The sequence below is a fragment of the Gymnoscopelus microlampas genome (genome assembly GCF_963454915.1).
Source record: "Gymnoscopelus microlampas genome assembly, chromosome: 1".
In the NCBI taxonomy this organism is placed as follows: Eukaryota; Metazoa; Chordata; class Actinopteri; order Myctophiformes; family Myctophidae; genus Gymnoscopelus; species Gymnoscopelus microlampas.
Window position 1 is genome coordinate 2,748,789 of NC_139962.1, and position 13,498 is coordinate 2,762,286.

Here is a 13,498-nt window from a genome sequence, read left to right on the forward strand (position 1 = left end):
AAAAAATAAAGAAAAATCACAAAAATGGCTTAACATCAAATTCTTCGTTGAGCCATAGTATTGAGTGTATATAAAAGGATTCACGTTGGAGGAGTAAACGGTTATGGTCACCACCACGGGGGTGATGCAAGTCTGGGGTGCCGCAGAATACTTTACACTTTTTTGGAATTGATCAACATCACTTGGATGGTCAGCCGCAGTTTGTCCTTCTGTCTCTCCTTGTTGCCCAACGCTAAATGAAAATGAATGACTCATTTGCTTTGTCTCTAAGAGTCTCTGCCAGTGTGAAAGCAGGGTTATACCATAGAGTTCCAAATTATCAACACATCAGCTCAGTATATAGATTTAGGACTAGATTATCAGAAGTCTAAGTTAAGCCTTTCCCTCTTTTCACCTCTTACTTATTCACTCCTTTCATTTCCTGTTGGTTCAGGTTCCACATCAGCTTCTATTGTAGATTCCCCTCATTAAACTGACAGTGAAAAACGGTTATATTTAGGATTTGTTTGTGATCTAAGGCTGAGTACATTGATTTGTCAATTCATTCACTGATTGAATAGACCCATGGGCACAAAGACAGGGGGTACAAGTCCCCCCCCAACATCAAAAAATAAAGTTATTTCTTTAGTACTTTCTTTATATATAGCTACTATATTTAATAGAAGCCGACTCCAGTTCTGAAATACACACACTTTCCTAAGGTTTGGTTTCTGCGCACCCCCATGTGTCCTGCTCAATGGTTTTGAACCGGCTGCCGGTGAATTTCACTTAGGCTTGATTTATACTTTGCCGTACAGTGGGGGTTCTCGACGAAAATAGCCGGCTTACAACCCCCGTCCTATGACAAAGTATAAATTCAGCTTTAGCTGGAGAGCGGTGGATTAGACTCATGACACACAGAGACAGATGTGCCATTAGTAAGAATGAAACGTTTAACGTAACTAATCTGACTTTACCACCTCACTTGTCCGCTGCCAGATTCATATTCAGATTCGTTTTTTATTTGTATTTATATGTTTATTTGACAGTGACAATACAAAAAACAATGTATCATGTAAAGTTATACAAACTTAAAACCGCTGCATTGTATGTGGGGTTTTCTAGCCGAGGCTAATTTGTGACCCCTGTCCCTGGTTAGGCCTTTCTATACAAATATCTACTTAGTTAAAACAAATAATCACATGCATGGAGCTCTAATCTAAACAAGTACAAAAGCAATAACATTCCCAAATTACAGTCATGAAAGAAACAACGTGCATACATTATTAGTGTTTACAGCTTTGGTTTGATTTCAACCAGTATTTGTTGGAAAACAACTGCCAAAATGGTATATTATCATCAGCCATCACTTGGCGTTGACAGTGCTGTTCACTGCATTAGTTTAAATTCAGCAAACATGAAAGGGATTTGAACACAGTTATACATACAAACAGTGGAACTCAAACAAGGAAACACAAAAAACATGCTGAACAAGGAATATCTAAACTGATACTAAGAAAGTATAAATGCAGCAAAATTAGACCTCATTAAAGGAGAATTCCGTTCATTTTAAGTGTTATGTTTGATGTGCGTCAAATCACTTACCAACGTAGAAATGAAAATCGCGTGACTCCACAAATCCCCCTATCGACCCCCACCGTTGGCATGATAGTAGGATGCTGGATAGCCCAAATTCGCCTATTTTAACAAATGCAAAGTCTGTTTTTTTGCTTCTAGTACTCATTGTTGAGTCCCATGATAATGTAACAGGCGCTAAAACTCCGAGAAGCTAACGGCTAATAACAGAACGAGCTAATGCTGGTTGCCTGTTTCTCTCCCGACCTGGCAACCTGGGGCTGCCATGCAGAGAGATAAGCAGCCCCAGCATTAGCTCGTTCTGTTATTAGCCGTTAGCTTCTCGGAGTTTTAGCGCCTGTTACATTATCATGGGACTCAACAATGAGTACTAGAAGCAAAAAAACAGACTTTGCATTTGTTAAAATAGGCGAATTTGGGCTATCCAGCATCCTACTATCATGCCAACGGTGGGGGTCGATAGGGGGATTTGTGGAGTCACGCGATTTTCATTTCTACGTTGGTAAGTGATTTGACGCACATCAAACATAACACTTAAAATGAACGGAATTCTCCTTTAAAAACTCAGGACTATGGATAAACAGGATGGTCTACTGTCAATTGACCATGTAATCAACTGAAAATGATGATGATGATGATGATGATGATGAGGAGGGGATGATGATGATGAGGGGTTCTTGTTACAAAGTTGTAATGGGATTTGTACCCTTGAATAGACCATCCATGCTTTCATTCTTTCATTGATTTGTATCGTTTTATTTCACTGCATATTTTTGACTGATAAAAGTATAATTGTTCAATAAAGTGAGAGTATGAAAAGCCAGCCCATTTATACATCTCATGACTTCTGCTCAGAGTTGATTGATCGTGTGTGTGTGTGTGTGTGTGTGTGTGTGTGTGTGTGTGTGTGTGTGTGTGTGCGTGCGTGCGTGCGTGCGTGCGTGCGTGTGTTACATTCTGACCTCTGATCAGTAGGGTGCTGTCCATCTTTGAAGTCAATAAGTCCACCTCTGGACAGGTCACTCTTCATGGAGACACAGCTGAGTGCAGAAGAGTCTGGTCTCTGATGAACCCTGGTAGAAAGAGAGGATGAACAAGATTTGATTTATTTTTATTGAATCATACAATTCATGTTGAATCCACAGCGACTACTAGTCAAACATCTTTTATATTAGGGCTCTGAATTAAAAACAAAATAATAAAACAGGCATATGTCCTGCTGCAACCCTGCTGTGCACTTGTCATCTGTAGGCTATGTTTTGCTATGAATCCTCAGACGAGTTTAGTCCCACAGTTAACGTGTGGGCATATTAATGAGTTTGTGTTTAAGTGGAAAAGAAGGGAAGTCCCACACACTGTAGCTCCCAGTAGAAAATGTATTAAATTGGTAGAACAACGTTTTGACCACTGTGGGTCTTCATCAGGTCTGATGTCTGATGACATTACATGAAAGAGGTGTGTTAAATACAAGAAGAGAGGAACGTCACTATTTGAAAGGCAGCTGTAGTAGTAATTAACCACGGTCAGACCCACCAGATCTACAAGCTCAGGCTGAGTAGGATAGTGCCATGCTGAGAGCTTATAGATCTGGGAAGAAGAAGAAAGGAGGCAGTAAAGCTGTCAATGAGAACAAGAGAACAATTCTCCAAATAAGGGGATTACAGGGTGGGTGGTTATAAGGCCAACAGTATAGTTCACATGCAATGATATTGCATATGATGCCATGTACAGCTAAATGGACACATGAAAACTAAAGGTCCTTACACACCGGGGCGATTCTTTTCATGCGAATAATACATTTTTTTAAAAACCTTATAAAGACAATGCAAGCTTACATGGAGCGAAAAAGCGAAGCGAAAAGGGTCTTTTAATTATTCGGAACAAGTCCGAATTTTGCGTATATTCGCATATTCGCCAGTGTGTAACCGCCCTTACTACTAAATATAATGACCAATAACAGAATTACAAAAGAAAAATAAAGAAGAATCACAGAAATGGCTTAACATCAAATTCTTTGTTGAGCCCACAAGGAGACATAGTCTTGAGTGTGTGTGTGTGTGTGTGTGTGTGTGTGTGTGTGTGTGTGTGTGTGTGTGTGTGTGTGTGTGTGTGTGTGTGTGTGTGTGTGTGTGTGTGTGTGTGTGTGTGTGTGTGTGTGTGTTTTACTCTCTACTGACCTCTGACCAGTAGAGTTCCGTCCATCTTTGAAGTCAATAAGTCCACCTCTGGACTGGTCACTCTTCATGGAGACACAGCTGAGTGCAGAAGAGTCTGGTCTCTGATGAACCCTGGTAGAAAGAGAGGATGAACACTGTTTAATTTATAGTCATTGAATCATAAAATGTATGAGGAATCCACAGCCACTTCTAGTTAAACATTTTTCATAAAAGCACAAAAATAGACCCTGTTTGGCCCCCTGTCTTTCCTCATCATCAGCCCCATTCCACGTTTACACGGCAACGGTCAGAACAGAAAACAACAAAATGCCGATTTACACGGAGGTGCAACAGTGATTTAAAACGCTGTAGTGTGCATTCTAGGTGGCGCGTGTCGGTGTGACTCACTGCCTAGCAAGAACAAAACATCACTACATCACTTTAGAAGGATTCCAGAACCACACAGACTAACTGTCAACTATTTAAGTACACACTTCAATAAGGAACCACACAGACTCTACCCATTTGAAAGATATACTAAATCTACATTTACAGGGAACCACTAAAAGCAACAGTAAAAAAAGTGGGTCTTGAGCTTGCTTTTAAAGCTATCTATGGTCATTGCCTGTCTTATAATGGGAGCTTGTTCCAGGGCTTTGGCCCATAAATGGCAATGGCCTTTTTATACTAAATATCTGACAAACACATAATCATTCCATACATCCTGACTGGAGTTTAAAATCCTACCGCAACCTCGATGTTGGTGATATTACATGTTTTCCCCCACCCAAATACTCTTGAGAAAGGTTCTTGTTTGTTGTCCCCCTAAGTTGTAATGGGATTTGTGCCCTTGAATAGACTGTATGCTTTCATTCTTTCATTGATTGTATTGATTTATTTACCTCTATATTTTGACTTTCATCATATTCTGTGAACAATTATAAAAGTTGAATACTTCAATAGAGTGAGAGTATGAAAAGCCAGACCATTTATATATCCCATGACTTCTGCTCAGAGTTGATAAATAAATCATGTGTGTGTGTGTGTGTGTGTGTGTGTGTGTGTGTGTGTGTGTGTGTGTGTGTGTGTGTGTGTGTGTGTGTGTGTGTGTGTGTGTGTGTGTGTGTGTGTTGAACACTGTTTAATTTATAGTAATTGAATCATAAAATGCATGTAGAATCCACAGCCACTTCTAATTAAACATTGTTAATATTAGCAAAACAAAAAAGACCCTGTTTGGCCCCAGTCTTTCCTCATCATCAGCCTCAGTTTGGGCCCCTGTCTTTCCTTGTCATCCAGCAACTCATTGAAAATGAAAGACTCCTGGTTGCTTTGTCTCTTGTTATCACTGGTGTTAGAACAGGTTGGGATAAATCCTCTGAAGACACAACCTAGTTTTCAGAACAAACGTTTTGTAAATATCCGAAATTGTATGTTAAATATTAAGTAATCATTAAAACGTTAACATAATTTGTTGAGCTCAACCAGATGTTCAACAATCTTAACATTCAAGTGGAGGACGAAACCTTTTTTGGACACAGTTACGTTATTAGATTGATATTATTTCCATTAACCTTTCACAATGGAGCCATAGTTGGACCAGGTGAGGAACATTCAATCTGAAAAGAAGGACTTCTTTGTTGGCATGGCCACTTTTTCGTGTTAAACAGGACGTCGGGTTGTGGCTTCATCCGGGTATGTTTACAGTCCTACCAACAGCAGCATTGCTTTTTGATAGCACTTTGTTTTGATTGATTGATTGATTAGACAGAAATGTAAAAACAGCACGAGTACAGTCATTCTATCTATCTATCCATCCATCCATCTATCTATCTATCTAGTCTGCAGATTGTCATTTTTTTCCGTGTTCATTTACAACAAATTGTACACATAATGGCCCTCATTTATCAACGCGGTGCAGCCCAAATAATGGGCGTACGGCGTGATCACCGCACGTTTCGGCATTTATCAATATATCCTGACGTGGGCTTCATCCTACCGTAGGCTGAAATCTCACGTCTGGTCGAGACCAGTTGTTGACGTTGGCTGCGCCCGTTTATTCCATTCTAGACCTGCTGAGCAGCATTGTCTGACTGTCTGACAAGCATCTGGACACATAATCCACTCCTAAATGTGTATATCTACACTAATAAATAATCGCTGTGAAAATATACTGTATCATTTTATAAAGTAATTTAAACAAACTGCTTTAACAGTCATTCAGATAAGATTGTAGATCTGTCTGTATTGAAAATAGCAGATCTACAAGCTCACAAGCCAGCGTTGCATCGCGACGCATTGTGAGCTTGTAGATCTGCTATTTTCAAAAATATACGAGCGCTTTTGCGCCGGGGGACTCCCGGCCACCTTTTCATGGACAGTGAGGTCTACAAACTTACAGTAGCTTGTCCTATGTTATGGAGTTATGTCATAGAGAGTTATGTAGGCTGCACAACCTGGCTGGGTTAAGGATATAAACCCGGCACTCCAATATTAACGTGGCGGCACGGAATCACTGCATTCCGCCCGAGTCTCATGTACCGCTACGCTACGGACACGGACATGAAAGACAAAGTTGGGCGGAAGCATGTTTGTTATTTCACAACCTTGTGTTTCCTGATCAGTGATCTTACTTTGAGTCTGAAGGTCCAGGCTCATCACTGAAGTCTGGACGTTGTTCCAGAGAACAGCTGGCTGCTGCTGCTTTTTGACTCTGGTCACATCTGGAATCATTAGAATCACAAAGCAATCTGTTTGTTACATCTGGAATTACCAATACTATTTTTTGGAATCATCTTCCATTAGTAGACTTCCAGTAAAACCAGTGATGTTGCTGTAATATTGATGGAATCATCACCAGTAGTCTTCCAGTAGAAGCAGTGACCTTACCTTGAGTCTGGTGGTTTGTCTTCATTCCTGGATGCTGGAGACTCTGAGGAACTCCTGGACTTTGTGGACTTTGACCCCATCTTCTGGAGTTCTTGGACATCTATGATGGAGATCAGAGAGATCATAAAAAAAGAGACAAACTACTCTCTCGACTACTGCAATATCCTCCTTTACGGTGCCAACTCCAAAGTTTTCAAGAAACGTCATTACGTGCGAAACTCAGCTGCCCGCCTCCTCACCAGAACCCCATCCAGAGAGACCACATCACCCCAGTCCTCCACAACCTTCACTGGCTCCCAATAAAACACATAATAGATTTCAAAATACTGCCTTCCCTCAAAACCCTCCTTTTTAGACTAGATTATTAACAATACATGTTTGACAAAAAGGCCTGTTGAAGAACTGAGATCAAGGGTTGTAGTTCCACTATGTGTCCAATAGATGGTGCACATTGCCCACAGCATGTACATAGAACTGCAGCATAGATAGACCTTTATTGATTCCCACAAGGAAAATAGGAAATTCAATCAATTAATAAAATCTCTTTTAATATCCTCCGACATAGAAACATAATCCATCGAGTTGTCTCTGACAGAGCTACATGTAGTAGATGTAACATGTGACACTAAATTAGAAATGTAAAATATTGAGGTGGAGTCTCACTACCAGAGCTTTATTGTACGGTTGTTTCCTGTAAACAGGTATGTTACAGGCAGGGGCGTAATCTTTTTGGGGGTTTTCAAATTCTGTCAGCAGCTTGTTATTTATATATTTCAGATTACGATGCAAAAGTTATAACTCTCCTGTCTCCAATTAAATATAAAATATAAAATATATTTTTAAAGGGTTGCCATCTTACAAAAGTATTGGCATCAAAATATACTTAAAGTACCAAAAGTAGAAGTACTCATTGTGCAAGTTCAAAATGTATAACAATCTTTTGAAAATAGCAGATCTACAAGCTTACAATTGTGAGCTTGTAGATTGGCTATTTTCAAATAGACCTTAGTGGTTAACTAGTAACTAAAGTTTTCAAATAATTGTAGTGGAGTAAAAGTATATTTTCCTCAGAGATGTAGTGGAGTTGAAGTAAGTAATAGTGCTGAAAATTGGAAATACAACATTTTACTTAAGTACAGTACTTGAGTAAATGTTACTTTCCACCACTGCCAAAAAGTAGCAGATCGACAAGCTCACAACGCGTCGCATCATGCACCACATGTTGTGAGCTTGTAGATCGGCTATTTCCAGTGTGCGCCGCCGTCATGCGACGACGTATAAATCTGGCTTTAGTTGTGTGTGTTCACTCACTGCTCACCTGTCTTTATGAAGACATTCAGATTAGTACGGAGTTGTTTCCCCTTACTCTGTTTTCTTTCTCTTTCTATGCTTTCTTTTCTTTTCTGAGACCCTGATTGACCTATTTGCATCTACTGTGCTTCAGTCATCAGTTGTCACTGACTTCAGTGTGTGACAGACAGACAGACAGACAGACAGGCAGGCAGGCAGGCAGACAGACAGACAGACAGACAGGCAGGCAGGCAGGCAGGCAGGCAGGCAGGCAGACAGGCAGGCAGGCAGGCACTGCAGTGCATTTTAAAAGAGAGGAGAATAATGTCTAGTATATCATACAGTCACACATTTATTAACATGTGTATTGATCCTTACCTGGTTAATTCAGCTCAACACATCAAGTTAAAGAGTCATTACGATCCCTGTCTGTTAGTTGTTCAATATTGTAAAGTAAAGTCCTTGTTCAAAGTCCATGGATGATAAAGTGTTTCTACCAGTGGAAAAACACTGAGGCGTGTGTTCCTGATAAGACAATTTCCTGGTTTGATCAACACATGAGAGTGAGAGAGACTATAAGGTTGAGAGACACCAGGACAAAGAGAGAGAGAGAGAAAGAGAGGGAGAGAGAGAGAGAGAGAGAGAGAGAGAGAGAGAGAGAGAGAGAGAGAGAGAGAGAGAGAGAGAGAGAGAGAGAGAGAGAGAGAGAGCGAGAGCGAGATAACACAAGAGAGATATTTTCCGGTTAAAATGTTTTATTGGCACGAACGTTATATGCACCATATTGCAACAAAGCAGAAGACCATAACCTCTGTGTGTGTGTGTGTGTGTGTGTGTGTGTGTGTGTGTGTGTGTGTGTGTGTGTGTGTGTGTGTGTGTGTGTGTGTGTGTGTGTGTGTGTGTCTGTGTGCGTGCGTGCGTGCGTGCGTGCGTTTGCGGGCAGGGGCAATTGTTTAAACACGTGCTGTGCAGTGACAAATACCCTTAAAGAAATAAAGGGAAGCTGCGAAACCCCGGACACAATCACATGTGTGTCACATGTTGAATTGACACAACTGAGCCAATCAAAGTTGTTATTGTACAGTGTGTCATCGTTGCTGTGGTTTCCTTGTACTGTCAGTTAACAATAGCACCTCATACCTCTTTCACACTCTTTACACTGTGCTCTCATATAGCTGGGTAGCCTACAGGTACACTCACTGTTCAGGGGAGTCACGGAGGACAGAGCAAAATAGGCTCTATAAGTTCTCAAAACTTCTAGTGTGAATATGCCTAAATCACTACTTCACTATGTCTGTCTACTATGTAATAATAACATATTCAATTACAACGTAGTAATTTATCCAGAGTGACTTACAATAAACAAGGTAAACACATACATAGAATACAGAGAGACAGTGTAGTGTCTCAGTAAACTATGATCTGCATTCTTATGTATGAAAAGTGCTATATAAATAAAGTTGATTATCATTATAACAGTCAGCTACTAGACAATGTGACCATGGATGTTGAGAATGAGGAACAGAAAGTGTTTAAAGGGGAAACATGATGAGGGACATGATGAGTCATCACGTTGTAATTTGCAATGTTAAACCCACAATCAATCCTCCAGTTCAAGGCAACACAGAAAGGGGGGAACTTTTTTCTTATTTCCACACAACTCCTTTATGCTATATTAATGACATAGTTAAATATTGAAAATGGGTGGATTTCCCCTTTAACCACTTCTCTGTATCACGTCTGAAATAATGTTGTGAGTTCTGTGACACAGACTTTAGGGAAATCCTGTATCATGTCACCTCACGTTTGGACTTGGAAAAAAAAGAAGAAGCTATTTCCCGCCACTAACTGGTACAGAATTCAGCTGCCAGACTAGTAGTAAACCAACACTAAAACACTTGATCACATTACACCCATGCTAGCTGCACTTCACGGGTTACCTGTAAGATTCAGAATAGATTTTAAGATTTTACTGATCAGTGTCTTCCTTTAAATCCTTTCTCAAAACCTAAGGCCTTTTCTTAGTGGTGTTGTCTTCTTTCAGTTTTTGTGTCATCAGTTTTTAATTGTTCTTTCTTGTCTGTTATTATTTGTTGTTGTTGTAATTATGTTACCCATTGAATGTATGTGTTGATTTCATGTATACTGTTTTAACCTGTATGGTTACTATGCTGCTCTTTTATCTGTAAAGCACTAAAAATGCTATATAAATAAATTCAAATCAGCGTAGCGATAGTTCATGTAGGCACAGAAGGCAGAAGCCATTAATTCATTAATGAGCTAATTCATACATACTTCCACAAGTCAGTACGTTCAACCTCACGTTATTCTCACTCGCTACAAGCCAACTCACTCACACCCTCATTCCCTCAGTGCAACTCTGGCACTTCATTTAAGCTGCCCTCTGTTCACTGTTCATTGTCTCCGCCAGGCCGAAGGCATGGCGAGAGAGTATGTTTTACCCTCCGTCCGTCCGTCCGTCCGTCCGTGTGTGTGTGCGTGCGTGTGTCCTGTCTGTGTGTTACCAGCTAATCTCCGGCACCGTTGACCCGGTCGCTGCGAAACTGTGCACACCCACTCCCTGGATGCCAATTCAGAACCTCTGCCCCACATTTTTCACATGGGCCATTTATAGCGCCGCCACCAGGAGGCCGATTTGTGCAAAACCTCTTTTTCCCCATTACTCCTACAGTTTTCAACCAAACGTCATGCAAATCGGTACACAGTATCTCTATAGTCATGTGATCAACCCTGATCTGTCCGATTTCCCATATTCCATCCTCATTGGCTAAGGTTGGCTTCCAAAGTTTCCAGGATTGGTCCGTTTTGAACAAACTGCCTCAAATCATGAACGCAGCTTGCCATTTCCATAAACTTGCACACACACATTCTCACTAGGCCGAGGAAGAAATGCCACTTGACATGTTTCAAATCAGCCTCATGGTGGCGCTATAACACGCCGATTTGCATTTTTAACTATAACTGCACCGATCTGCGTGAAACTTTGCACGCACACTCCCTAGAGACCAAGGAAAAACATCTGCACTGCATTTTTCACATCTGCCATTTACAGCGCCACCAGGAGGCCGACTTATGTACAATACATTTTTGGATATTATTCATTCAGATTCTGTCCAAAAATCACGCATATTGGTACACAGTATCTCCATAGTCATGTGATTCTGATGGATCTGTCCGATATTTCATATTCCATCCTATTTGGCTTACAGTGGCTTCCAAAGTTTGCAGGATTGGTCAGTTTTAAACAAAATGCCTCAAAACATGAATGCAATGTGCAATTTCCGTGAAAGTTTGTATGCAGATTCCCACTAGGCCGAGGAAGAAATGCCCCCCTTTTCACATTCACATTGGCCTTTATAGCGCCACCAGCAGGTCTAATTTAGCAAAACACATTTTTGGAACAAAATGCCTCAACTCATGAATGCAGTGTCCCATTGAAAGGCCTAAGAAGAAATGCCACCCTTTTCACATTGGCCTATTATAGCGCCACCAGGAGGCCACAATAACCTACCTGACCTGGCGGAGACCTGTGCTCGGAGGAGCACTTTTTCTAGTTCTACATCTTTAGCTGTCAGTGCCGCTTGTCAGCTGTCAGTGTCAAAATTCCTCCACGGCCTCCTCCCTGTGGCATTTAGTTCTTATTGTTAATAGGATGATTCCGTGGATTGTACTGTGGTTCTATGGATTGTGCTATGATATGTGGGAGTTTAACAATGCATTGAAGGTTCAATGTTATGTTCATTTAATAACTGTATCTTATGCTCTGCTCCGGGGGGGTTTGTGATTGCAGAGCTGTGACATGTTTTCGCAGGTAATCTGTAATATCACATGAGCAGAGTCACACCCCCAAACTGAATGCAATATCATTGCAATAAATGATAAATGGTTAATAAATGGTAAATGGTTAATCCTGAGATGAAGTGTCTAAATTAATTATCAGTATCATGTCACAACAAGATGGCTTCCCCTGCATCCAGCCATCTCCAGGCTCATGCATAACTCTGCATTAAGGTCAAACTTCATCAGCCAAATGTTCACTTTGATGTTGCTGCAGTGCTAATGTAAGTGTGGACCAGCCAACACCAACTCCAGACACTTGAATCACTGCCCTCCACACCTAGCATCAGTTTATTGAGCTCTGCAGTGTTGTTAGCTCTTCCGTCGTGCCTAAATGTGTCTATAGGTGGTACACCTCTTTCCCCTCCTAGCTGTGCCCTGGGTTGGCTGCCATAGTGTCAGTTTACTTGCCACCAGTTCCAGGTGCCTGATGCAGTACCCTCACTGATTCTCACACAGCCTCATCCTTGTGTAGAGATGTATTCCATTGGAATATCAATTCAGTTTAGATATAGGCTACAAAGAAAAAAATACATAACATACAGGTCCAGTGGGCACCTAAACCTTCTGGGCACCTCACAAATCCGATGACCTCGGAACAGTGGGCGCCTAGTATTTCGGGCACCAAACACACCTGGGCCCCGTGAATACTTTGTGTGTGAAGTCTTAATCATTAAAGCTTATGTTATTACGCAATATGCATCCTTTAAATAGACTTCTACGAGTTAGCATAGGCTAAATTAACTCCCTTCGTTGAAGCAAATAACCCACACAAATCATACATGTTGGTTAAAAACTTTATATCATAAGACAATAAAGCCCAGGATTTACTTCCATTAATTCCAAGGAGCAACCAAACACGGCAAGTTTCTACAAGTCGACCTATTAGAAGACAGCATTTAACGTTTTGGGTCCTCCCCCCTGGTATTCAAGAAGCAGCAAGGGGGGGGGGGGGGAGAGAGAGAGAGGGGGGGGGGGGGGGGGAGGGAGGGAGAGAGAGACAGAGAGGGGGGAGAGGGAGTCATGGTAACTTCAAACTCCATTTTAATCATGTTAGATTCCTTGAAAACACCCGTCCTTAGTTCTGGTGACTGATATTGTCCTTTTAATGCTATATTTATGATAAATATTTATAATGAATAATATATATATATATATATATATATATATATATATATATATATATATATATATATATATATATATATATATATATATATATATATATATATATATATGAAGTTAACGTTAAACACAGCTGCAGTTGAAACTGTTGAAACTCACATGTGTTCAAATGTAGTGTCCCTTCCCCCACATGACCCACATGCAGCTAGACAACTGGATCAACCTGTTTTAATACAGAGATGTGAGACAAAGCTATAATCATGCCATGACAAGAGAGAGAGAGAGAGAGAGAGAGAGAGAGAGAGAGAGAGAGAGAGAGAGAGAGAGAGAGAGAGAGAGAGAGAGAGAGAGAGAGAGAGAGAGAGAGAAAGGTAAAGACACAGCGAGATAGAAAGGTAAAGACACAGAGAGAGAGAGAGAGAGAGAGAGAGAGAGAGAGAGAGAGAGAGAGAGAGAGAGAGTTCATGGAAACAAAGCTTAAGTTAAAAAAAGAATAACATGAATAAAACCTAACATTGAGTCACATCTGTGTGTGTGTGTGTAGTGAAACACTCTCTCTCGCACGCACACACACACACACACACACACACACACACACACACACA

At 40.8% G+C, this 13,498-nt stretch overlaps 1 protein-coding gene across 2 annotated transcripts in view; it reads right to left on the reverse strand.

Moving 5' to 3' along the window:
- Positions 1 to 8,491, reverse strand: part of LOC311045311 (uncharacterized protein) — a 46,521-nt gene extending 38,030 nt beyond the window's left edge. For both annotated transcript variants that reach the window (XM_084057146.1, XM_084057145.1), the window contains exons 1-5: positions 8,289 to 8,491; positions 6,621 to 6,720; positions 6,365 to 6,454; positions 3,753 to 3,863; positions 2,538 to 2,648 (exon numbers count right to left, since the gene is read on the reverse strand). In XM_084057146.1, the coding sequence (XP_083913272.1) occupies positions 2,538 to 2,648; positions 3,753 to 3,863; positions 6,365 to 6,454; positions 6,621 to 6,700 (392 nt within the window). In that variant the 5' untranslated portion in view covers positions 6,701 to 6,720; positions 8,289 to 8,491. The remainder of the gene's footprint in view (positions 1 to 2,537; positions 2,649 to 3,752; positions 3,864 to 6,364; positions 6,455 to 6,620; positions 6,721 to 8,288) is intronic.
- Positions 8,492 to 13,498: the final 5,007 nt, after the last annotated feature.